Source organism: Anolis sagrei, chromosome 2 (assembly GCF_037176765.1).
Source record: "Anolis sagrei isolate rAnoSag1 chromosome 2, rAnoSag1.mat, whole genome shotgun sequence".
Lineage (NCBI taxonomy): Eukaryota > Metazoa > Chordata > Lepidosauria > Squamata > Dactyloidae > Anolis > Anolis sagrei.
The window spans coordinates 2,390,616-2,417,949 of record NC_090022.1 but is presented as its reverse complement, the minus strand read 5'-3'; the positions used below and the strand labels follow the sequence as shown (position 1 = coordinate 2,417,949).

The window sequence follows — 27,334 nt, the reverse complement described above, 5'->3', positions numbered from 1 at the left end:
TGCAACCACAAGAGAGCAGTATAGAGATAGGATCAGCTGCTGGACTCTAAGTAATTCTAGATGCCCCCATGGGGAACACACAGCCATGCGCAGCCAAGTAATATCTTCATTGCTTTCTAATTGTTCACATTTTTACAATCTATTTTAGCCCAAATATTGGAACTCGTTGTGTTAGTCTTGGCCCAGCTCTCCAATCCCATGACCTCTCTTCTGCCTCCCAATCTCTGTTTGCTTGTCTCTGTTTCCTTCCTTCCGCTGTTTGCTTTTGTGACTCAGGTCCGCCCCTTCCCAATCCATTCCCAGTATTTCAGGCCAGTTGGAGAGTATCAGAAAAAGGGACAACACTGAATAAGAGAACATCATGCAGAGGAATGGTTTGATATTCAGGTTGCTTGGTGTATTTCTCCTGCTGCTCTCCTTCCATCCTGGGGACATCTCAGCATCGACAATAGAACCGTAAGCTGATGCTTTATCCCAATTCTGTTCGACTTCTCCGTCAGATTTTGTTGATGTTGTCGTTGTGTGACTTGGTGTTGTTTCCTAAACATGGTAACTTTAAGGCAAGGGTATCATGGAATTTTATGGAGCAGAGAGATGTCACCAGTAGGCTTCCACGGCTGAGCAATGGGGATTTGAACCCAGATCCTTTAGTCACAGTGCAACGCTCAAACCAATAGGCCAGTGTTTCTCAACCTGGGGGTCGGGAACCCTGGGGGGGTCGCGAGAGGGTTTCAGAGGGATCACCAAAGACCATCAGAAAACATATTTCTGATGGTCTTAGGAACCCCCTTAGCACAGTCTTTTGGGTTTATAGTGCTCTCTGGATGTAGGTGAACTACACTAAACCAATGTCAGTTCACCCAAATCCCTCCAGTATTTTCTGTTGGTCATGGAGGTTCTGTGTGAGAAGTTTGGCCCAATTCTATTGTTGGTGGGGTTCAGAATGCTCTATAAATTTCTATAAAGCTCTATAAACTATAAATCCCAGCAACTGCAACTCCCAAATGTCAAGGTCTATTTCCCCCCAAACTCCACCAGTGTTCACATTTGGGAATATTGTCTATTTGTGCCAAGTTTGGTCCAGATCCATCATTGTTTGAGTCCACAGTGCTCTCTGGATGTAGGTGAACTACAATTCCAAAACTCAAGATCAATGCCCACCAAACCTTTCCAGTATTTTCTGTTGGTCACGTGAGTTCTGTGTGCCAAGTTAGTTTCAATTCCATCATTGGTGGAGCTCAGAATGCTCTTTGATTGTAGGTGAACTATAAATCCCAGCAGCAACTACAAATCCCAAATGACAAAATCAATCCCCAACCTAACCCCACCAGTATTCAAATTTGGGTGTATCGGGTATTTGTGCCAAATTTGGTCCAGTGAATGAAAATACATCCTGCATATCAGATCTTTACATGACGATTCGGAACAGGAGCACAATTATGAAGGAGCAACAAAACTAATATTATGGTTGCGGGTCACCACAACAGGAGGAAATGTATTCAGGGGTCACAGCATTAGTAAGGTTGAGAAACACTGCAATAGGCCATGCTGGCTTTCCTTGCTGGTCAACAAATGAGAAGTTAGAGCCTAGAAAACACATAGAAAAGCAATTGTTGTTGTTTGGTTTTCTGTGGGCGAGCAGATGGCGACTACTGGATGGCGTATGTTCTGTAACAGAAACTAGAGCGGATGTGGTCAATCCAATGCAATTTTCTGAATCAGCACCCTAAATAACCAAACCGAATCTAAAGTTGACCAAAAACAGATTCGTAACCCTTTTGGTACTAATGTTGGAGAGTGGTCCCTGGTCAAAGTGGTTCCTGGTCAAAAAAAGGTTGGAAACCACTGGATTAGAGAATCTACTAAATTTCTGCTACATTAAAAAAGAAGCTCTGGAAAAAAGCTCAAAATGAGGCGTAATTCTAGATGCTCACCTTCTCTCTTTTCTTTCCTCCAAAGCCCGAGAGAGTTTCAAGAACCTCCGATCTGCAGAGGAGGTAAGTGGCCTTTTGGAGTCTAGTCTTCCGTAGAATCAAAGAGTTGGAAGAGACCTCATGGGCCATCCAGTCCAACCCCATTCTGCCAAGAAGCAGGAATATTGCATTCAAATCACCCCTGACAGATGGACATCCAGCCTCTGTTTAAAAGTTTCCAAAGAAGGAGCCTCTACCACACTCTGAGGCAGAGAGTTCCACTGCTGAACGGCTCTCACAGTCAGGAAGTTCTTCCTTATGTTCAGGTGGAATCTCCTTTGTTGTAGTTTGAAGCCCTTGTTCCATTGCATCCTAGTCTCGAGGGCAGCAGTCTTATCATGGCTTCCATTGTCAGAGTATTAGGAGTGAATCCACTCTGGGATTTAATACAAGCTTTAAAGCAGCTGTCCAAAATGCTAGTCCCATTTCCCTCAAGAACATTCAATACCTTGAATAGCTCCTTTGAGTGGTGGATCCCCCAACACTCATTTAAAATTCAGATTAAAACCCAGAAGGGATAACATAAATCCTGTGGTTGTTCAGATACTTTTGGACTGCATCTCCCAGCATTCTTCACCTTAGGAAGGCTAAGGATCGGTGGGACATGCTGTCCAACAAAACCTTTGCTGACCTTTGTGCCTGCCTTGGAACGGACAGATTATGAAACATCTGTAAATTAATTAACATAGGTTGTAACGTCTTTATATGAATCTATGTCGCAATTCCACTTGGCCAGAGAGGGCGGGTTGGCCGGCCATCAGCTCTGGAGAAAAAAAGAGAAAGGGAGCAATGGGTTGTAATGTTTATCCTGCATGAGAGGGGCCAGGTTTGCTAATATGTGCTAAGGTAGAGGGAGAAAGGCTTGTTCTCTGCTGCCCTGGAGACTAGGACTCTATAGAGTTATAGGTCCAAATGACCGGAAAGATGTTCATCCTGAACATTAGGAAGAATGCCCTGACTGTAAGAAGAGTGGTTCAGCAGTGGAACTCTCTGTCTCGGTGTGTAGAGGAGGCTCTTTTTTTGAAGCAGAGGCTGGATGGCCATCTCAGGTTGCTTTGGTGGTGCTTTTCCTGCAGGGCACAATGGGATTGGACTAGATTGTAGTAGATAACTAGGACCACGGATAAGAGGATCTGTGCCTGGCAAGCGTGTGCTAAACCAAATTGAAGAAAAGCCACAGAGGTTTATTGTGATTTGGTCAAAAAGGATGCAAGTACAGCATTCAAAATGTACAAGCATGAGCATACAGAGAAATACAAGGCATCTTGTACAGTTCTGACAGCTATTCAGTTTTACTGCCTCTCCCATGATTGGCCAGAAAACAGGCTGGATAGGATCCGTGCCAGGATTGGCTGGGTGAGAGAAGGGCAGCCAGGGTGAAGGACAAATCAGTTGCAGAGGCACCCCTGGGAGGACAGGTTCAGGGAAAACAAATAGTAGCTATATGTTGATGGGCTCAAATGTTTGGTTCTGTGTCAAACAAAGGTATGGATCTTAGGAAACAAAGGTGCAGCATTCAAGTATCTGCGGGCAGCAATTTCTCAGCTTCCAGGGTACCGTAACCAGACAAACAGGTTGAAAGAGAAATCTGCAGATATATGCCTGAAGCTCTATTTATGATTAGAATAACCCCATTTCTCTCCTCCCCCCCTCCCGCCCCCTTTGTTTTCAAGAATCTCCACGGCTGGATGACGAGGACGATGAAGATTTTGGTGACGAACCTGACGATGGATCGATCCCAAGTTTGTGACACAAAGACATGTTCTGAAATCTGGTTGGAATCAGGGGTCTTAGAGCTGGGAAGGTCCCCCAAGGGTCATCTAGACAAGGGCTTCTTAAACCTTTTTCTCTTGTGGTTTTGACAGATACATTTTTGTTTGACCTCAAGTTTACAGACCTATAAAATAGATAGACAAATCAAGCAGTTGCTGATAATAAATTACGAAAAAAAATATTTTAAAATATTTTATTGTTTGTGTGCTGTCACGCGCTAGGCCTGTGAAAGAGTCTGTAGACAGGACGTGTTTTCTGTATGCCCAATGGGACGCTGGGGGGTGCCTTGGGTGACAAGCCCTTTGGATTTCCCTAAACAAAGTATTTAGAAGCTTAAAAGTTTAGCATTCTGAACTCCACCAAACATGGATGTGAACCAAACTTGACGCACAGAACTCCCATAACCAACAGAAAATACTGGAATGGTTTGGTGGGCATTGACCTTGAGTTTTGGAGTTGTAGTTTACCTACATTCACAGAGCACGGTGGACTCAAACAAGGATAGAATAGGACCAAACTTGGCACAAATACTCAACATGCCCAAATGTGTACACACGCGTGAAGTTTGGGGAAAATAGACCTTAATATTTGGGTATTGTTGTTGCTGGGATTTATAGTTTACCTACAATCAAAGAGCCCCTTGAACTCCATCAGCGATGTCAGTCGTATGTCATGTGGACACTTTTCTCCCTGCCTTGAAGGGACTTGCTGGTGCGTGCCTCCCTCTGCCCTCGCACACTCTCTTCGTTTGTGCATGCACATTATGCTGCCATGCGCCAAGCACGCCTGCTCTCCCCCCCCCCAACTTGGAGTCTCAGAAACAGCCCTCCCCTTGACTGAGAGGCCGGCCAATCACAGTGGAGGAGGGTTTTTGGTGGGACGATTTGCCGCCTGTTTCCAGGACAGGTAGAGAGATCTTCAGTCTTCTCTGTGTAAGGGCTTCCTAAGACCATCAGAAATATGTGTTTTCTGATGGTCTTTGCTAACCCCTCTGAACCCCCCCCCCTCACGAACCCCCCAGAGGTTGGCCTGATAGGTGTGTGCAGTCACACCCAGACACTATAGAGTTAAAACTAAGATGTGCTTCTCTCTTTATCTGGGTGAACTGCGGGTGCCTTACTTAGAAGCTCAGGATTCTTAGCAACTGAGGCCAGTCCAGATTTGAACATCAAACAGAACATTTATTTCTCAAAGTCCTTGACAGACTTGGCACAGCCTGATGAAGTTACAAACACAAACAGTCAACTTGTGAAACCATATAGATGTTCTTTCCTTCCCTTTTCCTTCAGCTGCTGAGTTAACTTTCCCCAACAGTAGAAAAATCCTGGGGTCTTTTACCCTAACCCTGAGCTGCTATCTTTTAGAAAGAGCAGGTCTTCCCCTATCCAAGCTCAAGGTTAGTTTGGGGATGAAGTAATGGAACCTCTCCCAATGGCAGAGAAATCCTGAGATATTCTCTGCCCCAGCGCTGAGCTGCTATCTTTTAGAAAGAGCAGGTCTTCCCCTATCTGAGCTCAGCACCAGTTTCAAAGGCAAGAGGGTAACCGTACTCACGATGGCCTGTCCGAGCTGCCTAGCTTGGCCACCAGCACATCTGAGGCTTTTTCTAAACTGAAGAAGGCAGGAGAGCTTCTCCAAAATGGAGATCTCATCCCCAGGAAAAAGGGCGGTCTCTGGACCAAAGTGATACTTTTTTAAGCCAATAGTTGCAAAAGGCTTCCAGCCTCTGTTAGTGTTTGACTATTAGGGTGCTGCTAAGACTGTAGCAACCCTGGGGGAAATGCAAAGGGATGCTATTTCAAGCAACTAAGGGGCAATGCAAACCAAGCTCCTGGAAGATGGAACAAGGTGCCTTGTGTCCAAATTTGGTGTCAATTCATCCAGTGGTTTTTGAGTTCTGTTAATCCCACAAACAAACATTATATTTTTATTTATATAGATGTAATGGCCGTCAGACTGGGAAAAAATCAACTTATATCCCCATACCAAAAAAGGGAAATGCGAAAGACTGCTCCAACTTCCGTCCAGTGGCCCTTATTTCTCATGCCAGAAAGGTAAGGCTCACGATCCTGCAAGGAAGACTCCAGCAAGACATGGCCAGATGGACAAGTTGGGTTTAGAAAAGGAAGAGGAACCAGAGACCCAATGGCCAATATGCGGATGCTGGATAATGGAGAAAGGCAGGAGTTTAAGAAAAATATCTATTTCTGTTTCATTGACTATTCTAAAGCCTTTGACTGTGTGGATCATAACAAACTGTGGCAAGTTCTTGGTGGTCTAGGCATACCAAGCCACCTTGCCTCCCTCCTGAGGAATCTGTATAAGGACCAAGTAGCAACAGTCAGAACTGACCACGGAACAGGAGACTGGTCCAAGATTGGGAAAGGCGTACGGCAGGGTTGTATACTCTCCCCCAACCTATTCAACTTGTATGCAGAACACATCATGCGATGTGCGGGGCTTGACGAACGCAAGGCTGGGATGAAAATGGCTGGAAGAAACATTAACAACCTCAGATATGCAGATGACACCACTTTGATGGCCCAAAGCAAGGAGGAGCTGAGGAGCCTTCTAATCAAGGTGAAAGAAGAAAGCGCAAAAGCTGGGTTGCAGCTAAATATATATAAAAAAACAAGATTATGGCAACAAGAATGATTGACAACTGGGAAATAGAGGGAGAAAACATGGAGGCCACGACAGACTTTGTATTTCTAGGTGCAAAGATTACTGCAGACACATAGACGTAAGGAGACGCTTCCTTCTTGGGAGAAGAGCAAGGACCAATCTTGATAAAATAGTGAAGAGTAGAGACATCACACTGGCAACGAAGATCCGCATAGTCAAAGCAATGGTATTCCCCATAGTCACCTACAGATGTGAGAGCCGGACCATAGGGAAGGCTGAGTGAAGGAAGATCGATGCTTTTGAACTATAGTGTTGGAGGAAAATTCTGAGAGTGCCTTGGACTGCGAGAAGATCCAACCAGTCCATCCTCCAGGTAATAAAGCCCAACTGCTCATTGGAGGGAAGGATAGTAGAGGCCAAGATGAAGTACTTTGACCACATCATGAGGAGACAGGAAAGCTTAGAGAAGGGAATGATGCTGGGGAAAATGGAAGGAAAAAGGAAGAGGGGCCAACTAAGGGCAAGGTGGATGGATAGCATCCTTGAAGTGACTGGATTGATCTTGAAGGAGCTGGGGGTGGTGCGGTCGATAGGGAGCTTTGGCATGGAATGGTCCATGAGGTCACGAAGAGTCGGAGATGACTGAACGAATGAACAACAACAGATGTAATATTCATTTGAGGGATTAACATAACTCAAAAACCACTGGACGAATTGACACCAAATTTGGACACAACATACCTATCAGGCCAACAAGTGAACATCACTCATAAAAAAACTAGAAAACTCAGCAGAAGAGACTTGAAAAGCCAAAAAATAAAACATACGTTGCAACGCATGCGCAAAAACGCACACATATATATGCAAACACACATATATACACATATACACAAATATATATATAAAACCCAAAATACGTATACACAGACTGGGCCACAGCAACACGTGGCAGGGGATGGCTAATGCCAAATAAGTAGTTTCATTCAAAAGTATTGCCATTCGAAAGCTCACCCCTTTAGTAGAACAGCTCGAACTGAATGGGTAGCTTAATGGATTGTAATGAGATTCGTGTTTAGCTGATTCCTGAATTTGTTGTTGTTGTTGTTTCTTGTCCTTGCAGGCGCTCCTTTCTGGACGGTTTCTGCCAAGGGCCGTCTTGATATCGAGCGGATACACATCGGTCCTGTTCCAGTTGGAAATAGTGTCGAATTTCGCTGCCAAGCCAGTGGCCATCCGTTGCCTTCCATCACTTGGCTGAAAAATGGCAAAAGGATCACAGAACCAGATGTATTGAGCCGCATGAGAGTAAGGCATTTGTGCAGCATCACATTTTGTTACCTCCCTTTTCCTCTTGCTTCCTTTAGTTATTCAGAGTTTTTTTCATGTCAGGAGCTTTGTGTGTGTGTGTGTCAGGAGCCTTTGGTTTTGGCGCTAAAAACCAGGACCCTGACATACAACTCTGATAAGAACTGTGCAGCTGGTGACCTCGGGAAGAGCAGTTGACATTTGGCGGGAATGTTACGCGGGATTCTTGGCTGGCGGGAAAGGGGATTTCGAATGAGGGGGAGGGTATATAAGGGTTGACCGGCGGCTGCTGGTCAATCCTGGCTTTTTTTGTGTCCGAACGTCCAGCAGTAAACGTTTCTGATTGATTACGGATTGGAGTCCTGTGCCATTATTGGGAACGGCTGTTGTGAGCTGACAGTGTGTGTGTGTGTGTTAGGAACAACTTGAGAAGCTGCAAGTTGCCTCTGGTGTGAGAGAATTGGCCATCTGCAAGGACGTTGTCCAGGAGATGCCCAGATGTTTTGATGTTTCACCATCTTTGTGGGTGGTTTCTCTCATGTCCCCACATGGGGAGCTGGGGCTGACAGAGGGAGCTCATCTGTGCTCTCCCCGGATTCGAACCTGCAACCTGTTGGTCTTCAGTCCTGCCGGCACAAGGGTTTAACCCACTGCGCCACTGGTGGCTCCAGTTATTTTCAGTAGACCATTAACCAGAACTCAATCAACTGGCAAAACAACCCTGCAATTTGAGGTACAAAGGAAGGCTGAAACTAAGACAAGTCAAACCCGCATTTTGGACTTTAGGAGAGCTGATTTCTGAAAGATGAAGGAAACACTGAGCAGCATTCTGTGGACACAGATACTAAAAGACAAGGGAGTTACGGATGGATGGGAGTTTCTCAAGAGTGAAATACTCAAGATGCAATTGCAAACAGTGCCAACAAAGAGAAAAAATAAGGCAAGTGCAAATAAGCCAGAATGGATGTCCAAAGAAATTCTAACTGTGCTAAGACACAAAAGAAACATGCACAAGAAGTGGAAAAAGGGAGAAATCACCAAAGAAGAATTCAAACAAATAGCCAACTCCTGTAAAGAAAAGGTTCACAAGGCTAAAGCACAAAACGAGCTCAGGCTTGCCAGGGACTTTAAAAACAATAAAAAGGGCTTCTTTTCTTATGTCAGTAGAAAAAGGAAGAACATGGGGGCGATAGGGCCCCTTTGAGAAGAAAATGGGGCAATGCTGACAGGGGATAGGGAAAAGGCAGAACTACTTAATGCGTTCTTTGTCTCAGTCTTCTCACAAAAAGAAAGTCATCTTTAACCTCAGCAAGATGGAGTGGATGAGGGATTACAGGACATCCAACCCCAAATTGGGAAAGAAGTCGTCCAGGAATACCTGGCCGCTCTTAATGAGTTCAAGTCCCCAGGGCCAGATCAACTACACCCCAGAGTATTGAAGGAACTAGCGGAAGTCATTTCGGAACCATTGGCAACCATCTTTGAGAGTTCTTGGAGAACGGGAGAAGTTCCAGCAGATTGGAGGAGGGCCAATGTGGTCCCAATCTTCAAGAAGGGAAAAAAAGGACGACCCAAACAACTACCGTCCGGTCAGCCTCACGTCGATACCAGGCAAGATTCTGGAAAAGATTGTTAAGGAAGTGGTCTGCAAACACTTAGAAACAAATGCGGTCATCGCTGATAGTCAACATGGATTTATCAAAAACAAGTCATGCCAGACTCATCTGATCTCTTTTTTCGATAGAGTTACAAGCTGGGTAGATGCAGGGAATGCCGTGGATGTAGCATACCTGGATTTCAGGAAGGCCTTCTTTGACAAGGTCCCCCATGACCTTCTGGCAAGGAAACTAGTCCAATGTGGGCTAGGCAAAACTACGGTGAGGTGGATCTGTAATTGGTTTAAATGGATGAACCCAGAGGGTGCTCACCAATGCTTCATCTTGGAAAGAAGTGACGAGCGGAGTGCCATCTGCAGGGTTCCGTCCTGGGCCCGGTCCTGTTCAACATCTTTATTAATGACTTAGATGAAGGGCTAGAAGGCATTATTGTCAAGTTTGCAGACGACACCAAATATATGTGTGTATATATTTGTGCATATGTGTATATATGTGTGTTTGTGTATATATATGTGGTTTTGCGCATGCATTGTAATGTAATTTGGGGGGGGGGGGTTGGCTTTTAAAGTCTCTTCTGCTGTGTTTTTCAGTGTTTTTATGAGTGATGGTCACTTGTTGGCCTGAGAGGTGTTTTGTGTCCAAATTTGTTGTCAATTCGTCCAGTGGTTTTTGTGTTATGTTAATCCCACAAACGAACATTACATTTTTATTTATATACTAGCCGTCCCCTGCCAGGCGTTGCTGTGGCCCAGTCTGGTGATCTTGAAAATAAAGTAATGAGAAAGTGTTGGTTTCTAATATATGTAATTTCTTTATGGTTGTGGATAAATGGTATTTCTTGCTATTTCTTTTTCAAAGATTGTCTGGTTTCCCTACTCTGGAATATGCGATATATAATTGTCCTTCTTTTGGGGTCCCTTTCAAATCTATATTATGTGTGTGTGTGAATCATATCTACCTATCTATCTATCTATCTATCTATCTATATCTATGGCTGGATGGCTCTTTGTCAGAAGGGGTTTGATTACGTTTTCCTGCCCTGGTGAAGGGAGTTGGACTGGATGACCTTAAGTATTTTCTGTTGGTCATGGGGGTTCTGTGTGGGAAGTCTGCCCCAATTCTGTCGTTGGTGGGGTTCAGAATGCTCTTTGATTGTAGGTGAACTATAAATCCCAGTAACTACAACTCCCAAATGTCAAGGTCTATTCCCCCCAAACTCCATCTGTGTTCATATTTGGGCATATTTGTGCCAAGTTTGGTCCAGATCCATCATTGTTTGTGTCCACAGTGCTCTCTGGATGTAGGTGAACTACAACTCCCAAACTCAAGGTCAGTGCTCACCAAACCCTTCTCGGGTTGTTAGGTGCCTTGTGTCCAAATTTGGTGTCAATTCATCCAGTGGTTTTTGAGTTCTGTTAATCCCACAAACGAACATTACATTTTTATTTATATAGACTAGCTGTACCTGCCATGAGTTGCTGTGGCCAACCTTCCCTCCCTCTTTCTCTCCTTCTTTCTTTCTTTCTCTCCTTCCTTCCTCCTCTTCCTCTTCCCTTCCCTCTCCCCCCTTTTCTTTCCCTTCCTCTTTCTCCCAGTTTTTCCTTCTCTACCTATTCTTGGACTGAAACTCCCAGCAGTCCTCCTGATCAATCTATCTACCTACCTATCTCTAATCTATCTCTCAGGGGGATTGCTGGGAGTTGCAGTCCAGGAATAGAAAATTGGAAATATTCCGGGATTGGGATGCTCTCAAAGAAATCCAAGGAGAAGAAAGCTTGCATCTTGGAAGCAGTGCATTTGGATCCTCCTCCTCTCCTAAAGGGCCTGGTCTAGGGGATGCTGGGAGATGTAGTCCAGAAGAGAGTGTGGATATGCTATTGTGTGTTTTGTTGTTGTTGTTTTTGCTGGGGGAGTCGTTTATGCTCATGCACTGTAGCATCTTTTTGCTTTTTTTGGCTTTTAAAGTCCTTTCCACTGTGTTTTTAAGTGTTTTTTTAATGTGCTTTTAAGTGTTTTACCCCCCTTTTAGGCCCAGAGCAGAGAGAAAGAAAAGAAACAATGGGGATTGGCTGTTGCTATAATTACCAGCTGCTTTGACTCTTATTTCAGAGGTGAAAGTGGGATACCGACAACAACCAAAGTGACTTACCATTTGTAGTTGTGAGTATGAATCCCAGCAATAACGAAATATCCTTTGATTCCCCTGCAGCTACGGCCAGAACATTGGTACATAGTGATACGGAATATCACTCACTCCGACAGAGGGAATTACACCTGCCTAGTGAGGAACAGATACGGTGTCCTTTGCCATACCTACTACTTGTCTACTGGTAAATGCTTGCCCTGTGGCTTTGTTGTCAAGTCTCTACCTCAACCCAATAAAATGAAACTCCTTTATGTTGCACTATGATCCTCTGTCTTGCAACTTTAGTCTCTTTGCTCAGGCCTTGCAAAGTCATCTGTCTCTCTGCTCAGGCCTTACAAAGTCCTCAGTCTCTCTGCTCAGGCCTTACAAAGTCCTCAGTCTCTCTGCTCAGGCCTTGCAAAGTCCTCAGTTTCTCTGCTCAAGCCTTACAAAGTCCTCAGTCTCTCTGCCCAGGCCTTGCAAGTCCTCTGTCTCTTTTCTCAGGCCTTGCAAAGCCCTCGGTCTCTCTGCTCAGGCCTTACAAAGTCCTCCGTCCCTCTGCTCAGCCTTGCAAAGTACTCAGTCTCTCTGCTCAGGCCTTACAAAATCCTCAGTCTCTCAGCTCAGGCCTTGCAAAGTCCTCGGTCTCTCTGCTCAGGCCTTGCAAAGTCCTCTGTCTCTCTTCTCAAACCTTGCAAAGTCCTCAGTCTCTCAGCTCAGGCCTTACAAAGTCCTCAGTCTCTCTGCTCAGGCCTTGCAAAGTCCTCTGTCTCTCTTCTCAAACCTTGCAAAGTCCTCAGTCTCTCTGCTCAGGCCTTGCAAAGTCCTCAGTCTCTCAGCTCAGGCCTTGCAAAGTCCTCTGTCTCTCTTCTCAAACCTTGCAAAGTCCTCAGTCTCTCAGCTCAGGCCTTGCAAAGTCCTCTGTCTCTCTGCTCAGGCCTTACAAAGTCCTCCATCCCTCTGCTCAGCCTTGCAAAGTACTCAGTCTCTCTGCTCAGGCCTTGCAGTCCTCTGTCTCTCTTCTGAGGCCTTGCAAAGTCCTCTGTCTCTCTTCTCAAGCCTTGCAAAGTCCTCGGTCTCTCTGCTCAGACCTTGCAAAGTCCTCAGTCTCTTTGCTCAGGCCTTACAAAGTCCTCAGTCTCTCTGCTCAGGCCTTCAAAGTCCTCTGTCTCTCTTCTCAAACCTTGCAAAGTCCTCAGTCTCTCTGCTCACGCCTTGCAAAGTCCTCAGTCTCTCTGTTCAGACATTGCAAAGTCCCCAGTCTCTCTGCTCAGGACTTGCAAAGTCCCCAGTCTCTCTGCTCAGGTCCTGCAAAACTCTCAGTCTCTCTGCTCAGGCCTTACAAAGTCCTCAGTCTCTCTGCTTTCTGTCCTCTTCCCCTCTTCCTTCTCCTGTTTCTCTAATTTTCCTTCTTCTCTTCCTCTCCTAATTCTTCTTCTTTTTCATCTCAGCCTCTCCTTCTCTTCTTTGTCTCCTCCTCCTCCCCTCCCTTCCTTGTTCTCCTTATTTTCTTCTCATTTTGTCATCTTCCCCTGTTCCTCCTCCGCCTGTTTCTTCTTCTCTTTCTCTTCCTTCCACCCTTCTGCTTTTTCTTCTCTTTCCTCTCTTCTTCTTTTCCTTGCTTCCCCTTCCTCCTCTACTCTTACTGGTTCTCTTCCTCTTTTTTCTCCTCTTCTCCTGTTCCCCCTATTTCTTCTTCTCTTTCTTCTCTTCCCCACCTTCTGACTCACATTCTTCTGTTTCAATGCAGAGGATGCGCACCCACGCCTGACTTTGGAGGAGGGTTTGCCAGCCAACCAGACTGTGGTGGTTGGGAGTGATGCGGAGTTCACTTGCAAAGCTTACAGCACGAGGCTCCTTTTTATGCAGTGGCTGAAACATAATGAGGTCAATGGAAGTAAATTTGGGCCAGATGGGTACCCTTACATTACCATTCTCAAGGTTGGTATGTAGATGCTCCTTCGGCTACCCTTTTCCATCTGAAGGAACATCCCACTTTGCTTTTTTTTGTGCTTCATTCAAAGGGTTTTCTTGGCAAGATTTCTTCAGGGAAGGTTTGCCCTTGCCTTCTAAACAATGGCTGGGTGCCCACCTGTCAGGGGTACTTTGTGCTTTCTTGGCCAAATAAAGGTAAAAGTAAAGGTTTTCCCCTGACATTAAGTATAGTTGAGTCCAACTCTGGGCGTTGGTGCTCATCTCAATTTGTAAGCTAAAGAGCCTGTGTTGTCCATAGATACCTCCAAGGTCATTTGGCAAACATGACTGCATGGAGTGCCGTTACCTTCCCACACCTATTGATCTATTGATCTACTCGCATTTGCATGTTTTTGAACTGCTAGGTTGGCAGAAGCTGGGCCTAACAACAACAACAACACTTTATTTATATTCCACCCTAACTCCCCGAAGGGGACTCAGGGCCGATTACAGTACTCATACACGGCAAATGTTCAATGCCGTTTTGGACAGACAGAACAGAGTCAGACAGAACAGAAAGGAGGTATGTTGTGTTTGAATAATGGACTCTGGAGTCTCCGGTAAAAAACAGGTTTCAGCTTTACTTGAGCAGTTCAAAGATACAACATACACCATCAGCGGACAGACGTGAAGAACACAAAATGAAAGCGATAGGCACTTAAAACAAACTGCAGCTGGAAGGGAGGTTATCTCTGGCACTCCCTAAACTTCCACATGGCAAGAATTCAGGGTCACATTCTCACATCCGTAACTTCTCTGTTTAACCTTTCTGTGTAAACATACATCCTGGCAATACAATTCTATTACAATCACATTCCTACTACATAAAATTACATTTAAACATACTACATAAAATTACGTTTAAACATACATAAAATATACACTGACAGTGTCAACGTCCAGCTTTTTGGCACCTTGGAGGTTGTGCTCGAATCCAGCCACAAGAGGGTGCTGTCACTCCATCCTCTGTGCTCATCCTGCTCCCCAGATTCGAACTGCCTACCTTTCGGTCAACAAGTTCAGCAGCTCAGTGGTTTAACTTGCTGCGCCACCAAAGGGGTGGCTCAACACAGACTCAAACCCTGGTCTCTGGAGATGTTTTCCAACACTCAAACCACTATATTTGCCATTGGTACCTTTGAGTCTCCTCATGGAGAGAAAAAGCAGGGTATAAATAAACATCTGAAGTTACAGGCCTTCCTTTAAATATATTCCTGGCCATGTTACCCAGAAATATATTTGCGTTATTTCTGCAGTTCTTATCCCTCCTCTAACTCCAGCTTCCTCATTCATTCCCCAGCCAATAAAGTCACTGTTTTCCAATTTGCAACAGTTTTATCCTATCTTTTGGCCATTTCTGTAGGCCAGTGGTTCTCAACCTGTGGGTCCTCAGATGTATGTTGGAGCATGTAAGAAATCAGTTGGTGAGTGTGTTAACTGTAAAATGCAAAGCCTGAAGCTGATTGGAATATTGTGTCCAATTCTGGGCACCACAATTCAAGAGAGATATTGACAAGCTGGAATGTGTCCAGAGGAGGGCGACTAAAATGATCAAGGGTCTGGAGAACAAGCCCTATGAGGAGCGGCTTAGGGAGCTGGGCATGTTTAGCCTGAAGAAGAGAAGGCTGAGAGGAGATATGATAGCCATGAATAAATATGTGAGAGGAAGCCACAGGGAGGAGGGAGCGAACTTGCCTTCTGCTGCCCTGGAGGCTAGGACTCAATGGAACAATGGCTTCAAACTACAAGAGAGGAGATTCCATCTGAACATGAGGAAGAACTTCCTGACTGTGAGAGCCGTTCAGCAGTGGAACTCTCTGCCCTGTGTAGTGGCGGCTCCTTCTTTGGAGGCTTTTAAGCCAAGGCTGGGTGGCCATCTGTTGGGGGTGCTGTGAATGCAATATTCCTGCTTCTTGGCAGAAAGGGGTTGGACTGGATGGCCCATGAGGTCTCTTCCAACTCAAGGATTTTATGACTCTATGATTCTATCCAGGGAAAGCGTATCATAGAATCACTCGAAGGACCTAGAAAATTCCTAGAGAGGCCATTAGTTAGAATAACTATGATAATAATGACAGTAATAAATATTCTCTAAGACCTTTTCATTTGCAGACCACCAATAAAACGTTTGATGTTCTCCATTTGCACAACGTGACAGCCGAGGATGCTGGGGAATACTCCTGTTATGCTGGGGAGAAGACAAATTTTGCCTTTCGCTCTGCTTGGCTCACTGTCTTACCAAGTATGTCTGGTTGGTGGTTATGCTGCGATCTCCTTTTCTTTTCATGGGAAGTTGTGTGTGAGTGCATGAATGGGATTCCTTAATAGACAAGATAGACTTTGGGTAGAAGTTCTCCTTCGAGTTACATGCATAGTTGACAGAATAATTTCAGTACGGCCTTTGACAAGCTTTACCATGACTGTGTTGTCGCGCACTGGGCCTGTGACAATGGCTGTTTATAGGACGTGCTTTCTGTATGCCCAGCAGGACGCCAGGGTGCCTCAGCTAAAGGGTCCCACAGGTTTCCCAACACAAAATTCTGTAAAGGCTCAAAATAAGTCCAACAAAGTTCTTTATTAAGGCTTAAATCTTCGAACAAATGATTAAAAACTCATATAATCTTGAAAAACTGGTAGCTTTCTCGATCTGCCAACAAGGGACAGGCAACTGCTTGATAAACTGTTATTTTTATTACATTTATTATTTTACTCTATTATTATTATTATTGGAGGGATACATAAGCACATTTACATTGAAGAAGGTTAGAACGATGGTTTAATCAGAATTGGAGAGTCTTATTTCAAATTACAGCTTTATGTAAATATTAAAAACATTTCACCTACTGATGCCTCAATTAATTTAATTGTATTCGTATCTATTTTTATTTTGAAATTTACCATTACCGGCTGCATTTCCCATTTCCCTCGGCTTATACTCGAGTCAATACGTTTTCCTAGTTTTTTGAGGTCAAATTAGGTGCCTCGGCTTATATCCGGGTCGGCTTATACTCGAGTATATACGGTACATATGACAAGAAATGGGAATCCAGGCAAACATTATGAAAAACTTCTTGATTCTTAAAAAAAATCATAGAAAGGGCATATGACCAAATCTCGCACTGTGACACAGAATCTCTCAGCTGAAACTGTAAACATTTGTTTCCTGCTCTAGAAGAGCCTTTGGTTCAATCCGACACCGAGGACTTAGCTTCGGGATTCAACGTGCTTCGGGACCTTCTGGACAGGAGACGTAAGTCCTTCCCTTCCTACTTGGCTGTTTCTGCATGAAAACGTAGGACTGCTCTCTTGCCGTAGGTCAGTTTCTCTTTCTGAGTTGAAGTGGTACCATCTAGTGGCCAGCCTTGCATTTGCGGGCTATGAAAACACGAGGACAGTGTTGTTGTTGTTGTTGTTGTTGTTTGTCGTATTAGGAGCGACTTGAGAAACTACGATGCGCAACCTTCTGAGCTTGGTGTGTCGAAATTCGTCAAAACACCGAGCGTAACCCGGACGGGGGTGTCGCTTCGAGAGAAAAACACACACATAATTTGATGATATTTAAAGTTTAAATAACAAAATTATAATTGTAATATATAACTGTATTTAATAAACCTCTTTTAGGAAAGGGAAGGGTTAATAAGCATAAATAGGGGTTAATCCTGTGATGTGCGGGGCTTGACGAATGCAAGGCTGGGGATAAAATTGCTGGAAGAAACATGAACAACCTTAGATATGCAGATGATACCACTTTGATGGCCGAAAGCGAGGTTCTTTTTACCTTTTAACCAAGGTGAAAGAAGAAAGTGCAAAAGCTAAACATGGGCCAAAAACAAGATTCTGGCAATAAGACTGATTGACAACTGGGAAATAGAGGGAGAAAACGTGAACAGACTTTGTATTTCTAGGCACAAAGGTGAGTGCAGATACAGACTGCAGCCAAGAAATCAGAAGATGCTTCCTTCTTGGGAGGAGAGCAAGGACCAATCTTGATAGAATAGTGAAGAGTAGAGACATCACACTGGCAAAAAAAGATCTGCATAGTCAAAGCAATGTTCCCCGTAGTCACCTATGGATGTGAGAGCTGGACCATAGGGAAGACTGAGCGAAGGAAGAGAGATGCTTTTGAACTGTGGTGTTAGAAGAAAATGCTGAGAGTGCCTTGGACCACCAGAAGATCCAACCAGTCCATACTTCAGGAAATAAAGCCCGACTGCTCATTGGAGGGAATGATATTAGAGACAAAGTTGAAGTACTTTTGCCACATCATAAGAAGAAAGGAAAGCTTAGAGAAGACAATGATGCTGGGGAAATAGGAAGGAAAAAGGAAGAGGAGCCGACCAAGGGCAAGGCAGATGGATGGGATCCTTGAAGTGACTGATCTTCTGGCAACAAAACTAATCCAATGTGGGCTAGGCAAAACTACGGTGAGGTGGATCTGGAATTGGTTAAATGGATGAACCCAGAGGGTGCTCACCAATGAGTCCTCTTCATCCTGGAAAGAAGTGACAAGTGGAGTGCCATCAGCAAGGTTCCGTCCTGGGCCCGGTCCTGTTCAACATCTTTATTAACGACTTAGATGAAGGGCTAGAAGGCAGGATCATCAAGTTTGTAGACGACACCAAATTGGGAGGGAGAGCCAAGACTCCAGAGGACAGGAGCAGGATTCAAAATGATATTGACAGATTAGAGAGATGAAGGGCCAAAACTAACAAAATGAAGTTCAACAGGGACAAATGCAAGAGACTCCACTTTGGCAGGAAAAACGAAATGCAAAGATACAGAATGGGGGACAATGCCTGGCTCGAGAGCAGTACGTGTGAAAAAGATCTTGGAGTTCTCGTGGACAACAAGTTAAACATGAGCCAGGAATGTGATGTGGCGGCAAAAAAAGCCAATGGGATTTTGGCCTGCATGAATAGGAGCCTAGTGTCTAGATCTAGGGAAGTAATGCTACCCCTCTATTCCGCTTTGGTTAGACCACACCTGGAATATTGTGTCCAATTCTGGGCACCACAATTCAAGAGAGATATTGACAAGCTGGAATGTGTCCAGAGGAGGGCGACTAAAATGATCAAGGGTCTGGAGAACAAGCCCTATGAGGAGCAGCTTAAGGAGCTGGGCATGTTTAGCCTGAAGAAGAGAAGGCTGAGAGGAGATATGATAGCCATGTATAAACATGTGAGAGGAAGCCACAGGGAGGAGGGAGCAAGCTTGTTTTCCGCTTTCCTGGAGACTAGGACGCGGAACAATGGCTTGAAACTACAAGAGAGGAGATTCCATCTGAACATGAGGAAGAACTTCCTGACTGTGAGAGCCGTTCAGCAGTGGAACTCTCTGCCCCGGAGTGTGGTGGAGGCTCCTTCTTTGGAAGCTTTTAAACAGAGGCTGGATGGCCATCTGTCAGGGGTGATTTGAATGCAATATTCCTGCTTCTTGGCAGAATGAGGTTGGACTGGATGATGGCCCAGGAGGTCTCTTCCAACTCTTTGATTCTATGATTCTATGACTGGCTTGATGTTGAAGGATCCGGGGGTGGCCACGGCCGACAGGGAGCTCTGGTGTGAGCTGGTCCAAGAGGCCACGTGTCATCGGAAATGACTATGCATGTCAGTGCTGACACATGTCATAGGTTTGCCATCACAGGACTAGGACCCACTTGGGTTTTGACATGATAGCATCATGACCCCAAAGCTATGGCATAAGTATGGGAAACTGTGTATGACCAACTAGTGCTGGTTTGAGTATTGCTTAAGAAAGGAAGCGGGATAGAACTATAATCATAACAACAACACAACTAAATCAAAAACAAATGTCTTGGTGTCTGTTCCTGATGTTATTTGGGGGTACCTACTCAGAAAATTGCATTGGATAGACTACATCCATTCTAGTTTCTTATACAGGGTTATTATGGCTTTGTATGGGTGAGCAAATAAAGACTGAAATGTGGCATATGCTCTGTATCTCAAAAATTAGAGCCATTTTTGGAATCAGCAGGTCAAATATACCCCAAAATCTTATTTATTTATTTATTTATATTCCGCTCTATTTCCCCAAGGGGACTAATACTAGTAAAATGTAAATTAGAATTCATCATTTACAATGGACTGCAACTCCTTGGATTTTGTAATACGGAGCTATGGCATCTAAGGTGGTGTTGAACTATATTATTTTGACAGCGTAGATGCTCTCTAAAATCATACCATTTTGTGAAATTTCATAGTTTTACCAGTCTCCCATCTATTGAATGGTATGAGGTCAGTCTGTACTGTTGTAATTTCCCCCCTCTCTCCTCTGCAGTGCTTTCTCTGGAAAGACGTCTTTCTGAGTTAGAGAAACACGTCTTCGGTGCAAAGAACAGACACAACTAAAAGTCAATGAAGACATGAAGGCACCCACTCATTTGCTAAAGTGGCAATTCTTATTTCATGCCTCGTTTACAGTATTACTGGTATAGTTTCAAAAAACATGCCTGCTTTTCAAATGTTAGTACCTTTGGAATAATTACCAGAACACAATGAGAAGCAAGCTGCGTTATATTTTTTTAGATACAGAAAAGGCTTTTGACAATTTGAACTGGGGAACCTTTCTTGTTTAGAGTTCTGGAGGAAATGAACTTTATTAAAGGAATCTGATTGATTTACCAGAAAGCTGAGAATTAATTTATAAGGATGTTCAACCTGTATTCATGTTGGAGGATAAGATAGGAATAAATAATTTGCTGAAAAGATGAGCAGAAATCATTGTTTTCTTTCTTTCTTTCACTTTTATTTCACATTCTTTTTTCCTCTATTCTTTATTGTTTCTGATACCTTGTAATGTACAGCATGACCCCAGTATTTACAGGCTTCAAAATCTCCTATGGATACCTGAATCAGCAGATAACATTATGGTTGGTTCTAAGGAAACGCGGTAAGCCATACTTGAAGTGGGAAAAGAAAAATGCAGACTTATTTCGACCGGTTGGATCTCTGGGGTAGACCACTCCAACTCAAATTCCCAAAGACCCCGTGGCCTGCTCACACAAAACATTTATATTCTTGGCTTACATTCAAATCATTTTTAAGGCACTACATATCTTATTGGTGTAGAAAAATCAGTTGTGGTGACGCATACAAAACAGTAACTTTTCTCTTAAGCAGGCAAAAAAGAACATACTATTCATTTGCTGATCACATGGCACCCCCTACTTTCTCAAACAGCATCAGGCAGGTAAAAAGGTCTGTATGATCTTACTGACCTCTTCAATAACAACAAACCCATAGTAGATAATTACAAAATATCCCATAGAATAGAATTGGAGGACCTAGGGAGGCCCACTAACACTTCCGGGGGACAGATATTTTGTGGCGCACAAATAAGTGAAACTGTGGATAATGAATCTGTGAATAAAGGGGTCACATTACAATATAGACTTAGGTCCCATTTAACAAGATATATCAGTAAATAGTCTAACCCAGGGGTCCTTGAACTTTTTAAACCGGAGGCCAGTTCACTGTCCCTCAGACCATTGAAAAACTGGACTATATTTTGTTTGTTTTTTAAAAAAATCAATTAAAAAATCCCTCTGCACATTGCACATATCTTATTTTGCTGTGTGGAAGGGCCCTTAGAGGGGTTTTTTTCTAGCCCTCTTTAGGCAGTAATTCCAGGAGCAGAGAATGGGAAATCTTCCTATTTCTAGTCTGAACAAAATCTGGCTACAAGTATTAAAAAAAACTCTGAAACTATAACTGTAAATAAAGAACAACACTCAAACACAGGGGAACTCCAGACAAGAAACAATCAGGGCCAGCTAATCACCACTCAACAAAGGATTCTCCCTAAAAACTGTCAGGCTATGAAATGGTAATCAAGGTGGCCAATTGAAACATTCATACCTACCTCCAACAGACAAGAGTTCTTTCTCCCACCCTGGATCTTCCACAATTTTCCTAGTTAAAGGTTTTCCTCTGACATGAAGTCCAGTCGTGTCTGACTCTGGGGTGTGGTGCTCATCTGCATTTCTAAGTCGAAGAGTCGGCGTTGTCCGTAGACACCTCCAAGGTCATGTGGCCGGCATGACTGCATGGAGTGCTGGGGCAGCCTCCCTTGGCTGGCCCACGCTGCCCATCGGGCACGATGGGCAGCGTGAGCCTGCCAAGGGAGGAGCAGCACCGTGCGGCCTACTCTCACGTGAAGCACCTCGTGAGATGCTTTACGTGAGAGTAGGCCACGCGGAGCAGCTGCCCTTGGCTGGCTCACACTGCCCATCGGGCGCAATGGGCAGCGTGAGCCTGCCAAGGGAGGAGCAGCACCGCGCAGCCTATTCTTGCATAAAGCACCTCGTAAGGTGCTTTACGCGAGAGTAGGCTGTGCGGGGCAGCCGCCCTTGGCTGGCTCATGCTGCCCATCAGGCCTGACGGATAGCATGAGCCAGCCAAGGGAGGGGTACTGTGTTGGGGGGGGGGGCGCTCCTCCTCCACGGGCCAGATAAGTGCCCTTGGCGGGCCAGAAGTGGCTCGCGGGCCATAGTTTGAGGACCCCTGGTCTAACCACATCCCGGCAAGTCTGGTCCCACCAGGCACACTACTCTACTCACCCATCTCGCCCAGAGTTTGCATTAATTTTCTGTTTATTTTTATTTAATGTTATTATTTACTGTGCTGGTACAGCTGTACCAGAAGCCTAAATTTCCTTTCTATGCATGTGTTTGTTTTGGCCATGCATTCTGCAGTTGGGTGGTTCCATAGGACCAGCCACCTGCCTATCATCGTTAAGTTCTTTAGTTCCGCCCCTTTCCCCAGGGTTCTGGGAGGGAAAAGAAAGTTTTTAGTTCAGTCTTACAGTTTAGAAGCTCAGTTACAGGATGTGAGAGCTTTCCCCACCTGTAGAGAAGCTCAGTTTCTTACAAAGCTCTGGGGGAAAATAGTCTCAAAGCTCCGGGGGGAAATAGTCCCAAAGCTCCGGGGGAAATAGTCCCAAAGCTCCGGGGGGGAAATAGTCCCAAAGCTCCGGGGGAAATAGTCCCAAAGCTCCGGGGGAAAATAGTCCCAAAGCTCCGGGGGAAAATAGTCCCAAAGCTCCGGGGGAAAATAGTCCCATAGCTCCGGGGGGAAATAGTCCCAAAGCTCCAGGGGAAAATACTCCCAAAGCTTCTGGGGAAGACAGTTCTCAAAGCTCTGGCTGGGGAACTTACATCCTCACAGCTCTACAAGCCTCTGGGGAAGACAGCCCTAAAGCTTCTGAAGAAAACAGTTTTACAGATCCAAATGTCTCCAGCTGGAAAACCTCTAAAGTTTTGGCTGGTAAGGTTTACCCAGGTACCCAAAAAGCAAATTGGATCCAGAAGTAAGGCCCCACACCAGCCAGCCTAAAGACAGATTGCCCAGGGAGGGGTCAGAGGGTTTTTCTTGTAAAAGAAAGAAATAGTTCACAAAGCAAGCTGCCTGTCCTTTGTGGGCAAGTTAAAAAGCATTTGTGTGTTTTGTTGAAGATCTAAGCAACAATAAAGAACTTTGTTAAACTTTCCAAGTTTCTAAAGACTTTGTTTAGGAAAATCCACAGGGCCTCTCAGCCGAGGCACCCAGCCGAGGCACCCGCTGTCTTTTAAAACATCCTGTTTTAAAAGACCATTGCTATAGGCCCAGCGAGTGTCAGCACATTTACTGTATGTATTTGATTTTGATTTGTTGTAATTGTTGGGCTTGGCCTTACGTTAGTCACCCCGAGTCCCCTCTGGGGAGATGGTGGTGGGGTATAAATAAAGCATTATTATTATTATTATTATTATTATTATTATTATTATTACTCTCACCTTCCCACCAAGGTTTTAGCTATGCTCGCTGGGGCTGATGGGAGTTGCAATCTCTGCAATCCCAGTGTTTAGGTAATTTGAAAGATTTCTAATGATTTCATTATTTATTATTTATTTGTAATACTCCTATATTTAATGATAATACATATATGTTTTCAATTCTGACTTTGAAAAGGAAGCTCTATTATTATTGTTGTTGTTGTTGTTGTTTTACTGACACAAAACACAGTATGTCACAGCAAATGAGATATATATGCTGGATTTCGTATATATATCTCATTTGCTGTGACATACTGTGGTTTTGTGTCAGTAAAATAACAGCAACAACAACAATACAGCATTATTATTATTATTATCATTTTGGATTTTCACCACATTTATAGGGTCTGCTTATCTGCTCGTTATGGCAACATGCAATCAGATGGCAAGTCATAATAATATGCACATGTAGTATCAGCATACATTTATACAAAGGCAAAAATGACATCACTTCCTTCCAACATAAGAATGTTCCTAATGTTTAAAGGATCGGTATCTGCAGTTTCCGTTATCCATGCCCAACAAAAGATGATCCTCTAGGCATTTTTAGGTCCTCCAACATGACTCTATGGCATTCTTGGGCCAGAAGTCCATTTCAATTGGGTTTATGTCATGAATGACTTTTCAATAACTTTGAAGCATAGGCTCTTTTTATTGCAATGTCCAGTGTGAGAAGGTAGATCAGATTACAGAAAAACATTTAGACAAAGAACGACATTGGAGAGACAGACATACAGATTCTGTGCAACTATGTTGAATTTACAATTACATTGGTTAACTAACAAACAAAGGGGAATTGCATTTTCAATCACCATTCACACACATGTACACGCATTCATCCACATGCATCCAAATATTACCATATCCTTTTCTCCCTCCTTCGAAAAGCACCTCTTAGGCCAGACCCCGATTTCCTGCAACCTGCCAGCATTTAGTTCCATAACTTCCATAATGCCATAACTTCAAAACGCTGAGATGCCAAAACTTATTTCCCTAAGAACAAGGCCAAGGACCAGATCTCTGTTTTCCAGACAGCAGAACCTGACTCCCTGCACAAAATCCAAGACTCCAAAAGCACCCTTCTTCCTCTTCCCTTAAGAAAGAAGGCCAAGGTGACCAGAATCATGCTTTCCCATAGCAGATCTGAGACTCTCCGAATACACTATCTCTGTCCTTCCCATGGAGCAGAGCATGGCGGAGGGAACAGACTCCTCAGGTCTGCCACACTTTGAGCATTATTAGACTGAGTCTTTTATAGGAATATTCTGCTGATGTCGTCCCAAAGTTGTAAATTAATGCTAGACATCTTCCATCCTGGCTCCATCTGTTTCCTGACCAGATGTTTGGTTCTTCCTGATTGGTGTTGATCTTATGTTGACTTCCTTCTTAACATAAAGAAGGTTGCAAACATTTCCTTAACTTGAAAGAACCATTGTCACAGTTTGTAAGACTGTAGGATCTATATAGCAATATTAAATGACCATTCACAAGCTGGTTTTGCTTTGAAATGGATATATTACATGTATCTCTGCAGCAAAGACACTACTGACTTTTTCCCACCACTGTAATAAGAAATTCAATGTGCAAATTTGATAAATGTGAATTTAAAATGATGTGTGGGAGTGAATGGAAGAATGGAAGGATGTATGGAAGCAGCTAATAATTTTGGAAACACCAGTATAATATTAAGGCCTGCGATGACTAACTACCTGCTTGCTGGACTTGCTAATGAGAAACCCTGATAAGAACTGGAAGAGGGATAAAGGAAATGTTTGCAACCTTCCTTATGTTGAGAAGGAAGTCAACACAAGCCTTGTGTTTGTTAACACCAATCAACATAAGATCAACACCAATCAAGAAGATCAACATCTGGCCAGGAAACTGGGATGGATCCAGGATGGAAGACATCTATCATTAATTTACAACTTTGGGACTACATCAACAGAATTTTCCTATAAAAGACTCAGCCTAATAATGCTCAAATCGTGGCAGACTGAGGAGTCTGTCCACCCGCCATGCTCTGCTCCATGGGAAGGACAGAGGTGGTGTATTCGGAGAGTGTCAGATATGCTCTGGGAAAGCATGATTCTGGTCACTTTGGGCCTTCTTTCTTAAGGGAAGAGGAAGAAGTGCGCTTTTGGGGTCTTGGATTTTGTGCAGGGAGCCAGGTTCTGCTGTATGGAAAACAGGGATCTGGCCCTTGGCATTGTTCTTAGGGAAAGAAGTTTTGGCATTTCAGCGTTTTGAAGTTATGGCGTTATGGAAGTTTTGAAACTATGCGTTGGCAGGCTGCAGGAAAGCAGGGTCTGGCCTAAGAGGTGCTTCTCCAAGGAGGGAGAAAAGGATATGGTAATATTTGGATGAATCTGGATGAATGTGTATACATGTGGTGTGAATGCTGAGTGAAAATGCAATTCCCCTTTGTTTCTTTGTTAACCAATATAATTGTGAATCCAATGTAGTTGCATAGAATCTGTATGTCTGTCTGTCCAATGTCATTTTTGTCTAAATATTTTCTGTAATCTTATATACTTTCTCACACTGGAAATTGCAATAAAAAGAACCTATGCTTTAAATTCATTGAAAAGTCATTCATGACACCACCACTTCCTTTGATACACCTTTCCTGCCCATCTCCCCCCTCTCCGTTTCCTTATTAGAACTTGTTGCTTCACAAGCTCCAATACAAGGTTTCCAGCACCCTCTGCTGGCTTCAAAATGTCACAGAGAGAGAATTGAGGCAGCCAGGATGATTCAGTCAGGATGTCATGGAGGGAATTTGTGATGTCTTCATACCATCAGAAATTGACTCCTGACACAGTTCTTATCAATTCTCATTAGCAGGTTTTGATCACAGTTCCAGCAAGCAGGTCTTAATATGATACTGGTGTTTCCTAAATTATTAACTCAAACCACACATCCTTCCATTCCTCCATTCATTCCCACACATCATATTAAATTCATATTTGTGAAATCTGCACGTTGAATTTCTTGTGACATTTGAACTTATCCATAGTTTTGTGAATATACACAAAGTCAAGAAACACATGCCGTACAGATATCACATTTGATTCCATGTTATCTGTCCTCCAGAGTTGTAATTCGTAGAGATTGTGTTGGACTCATATTATTTCATTATTTATCTTTGTCATCCTGTATCAGTAACTTAGTTAACTTGGTGTACTTCAAGTAACATCTTGTGGTGTAGTCCCTTCCAAAGTTGATAGAAATATCCTTTGCCCATGCTGCTGTAGGAGTGGGATTTTAGGTCCCCCTCTCTAATAACAAAAAGGGAGGTAAAGAGTTAATAGTTAGCGAAGTGCTTGTGCACTTGTGTTGTCTTCTGCCAACCTAGCAGTTCGAAAACATGCAAATGTGAGTAGATCAATAGGTACCGCTCCAGCGGGAAGGTAACGGCGCTTCATGCAGTCATGCCAGTGGCCACATGACCTTGGAGGTGTCTACGGACAACGCTGGCTCTTCAGCTTAGAAATGGAGATGAGCACCACACCCCAGAGTCAGACATGACTGGACTTAATGTCAGGGGACTATCTTTACCTTTACCTTTTAAAGTGCTTGTGCAGGTACAGCTGTACCAGAAGCTCCAATTTTGTTTGCTTTGCATTGAATGTTTGTTGCAGTCCTAAGTTTCAGGGACTCTGCAGATAGGTGGCTTCTTTTGGCTGCAATCATAGGGCAAGCCACCTGTCAATTATAGTTAGGTTCCCTGGTCCCACCCCTTTTTGGGTTTTTGGAGGGAATAGGAGCCTTTTTGAGTTCAGTCCACACAGAGCAGCTTTCCATGCAGGACATAATACCAAGAGCTCCTGTAGAAAGCTTCGTCTTCTACGGCTTGGCCGGGGAGATATACAACCTACAGCTTGGCCGGGGTTATACAGCCCACAGCTTGGCCGAGGATCATACAGCCTTACAGCTCCTTTGCTGAAGGACTTCAGCCGGCCATCACTGAAACCTCAACTCCTTCTTTTCCCTTGGAAGTCTACAAAGCTCTGCTTGGTAAGGGTCGCTTGCGGAAGCCAGACGCAGTTGGTATCAGCTGCAGGGGCTCCACGCCAACAGAGGCAAGTACAGACTGCCCAGATTAGAATTT

At 44.0% G+C, this 27,334-nt stretch overlaps 1 protein-coding gene across 1 annotated transcript; it reads left to right on the top strand.

Annotated features, from left to right (window-relative positions):
- The first annotated feature begins 292 nt into the window (after positions 1 to 292).
- LOC132766309 (fibroblast growth factor receptor 3-like) lies at positions 293 to 20,118 on the top strand. Its single transcript, XM_067463269.1, has 9 exons — positions 293 to 456; positions 1,960 to 1,997; positions 3,647 to 3,715; positions 7,492 to 7,676; positions 11,502 to 11,622; positions 13,168 to 13,358; positions 15,504 to 15,633; positions 16,564 to 16,641; positions 19,689 to 20,118. The coding sequence occupies exons 1-9, from the start codon at positions 362 to 364 to the stop codon at positions 19,757 to 19,759; spliced, it is 978 nt and encodes a 325-aa protein (XP_067319370.1). The 5' UTR covers positions 293 to 361; the 3' UTR covers positions 19,760 to 20,118.
- Positions 20,119 to 27,334: the final 7,216 nt, after the last annotated feature.

Excerpts from the sequence above, each read along its gene's own strand:
- LOC132766309 (XM_067463269.1), top strand. The coding sequence starts at position 362 with ATGCAGAGGAATGGTTTGATATTCAGGTTGCTTGGTGTATTTCTCCTG. Across the intron at positions 11,623-13,167 it reads TACCTACTACTTGTCTACTG|AGGATGCGCACCCACGCCTG; the intron begins GTAAATGCTTGC and ends GTTTCAATGCAG. Across the intron at positions 16,642-19,688 it reads GGACCTTCTGGACAGGAGAC|TGCTTTCTCTGGAAAGACGT; the intron begins GTAAGTCCTTCC and ends TCTCCTCTGCAG.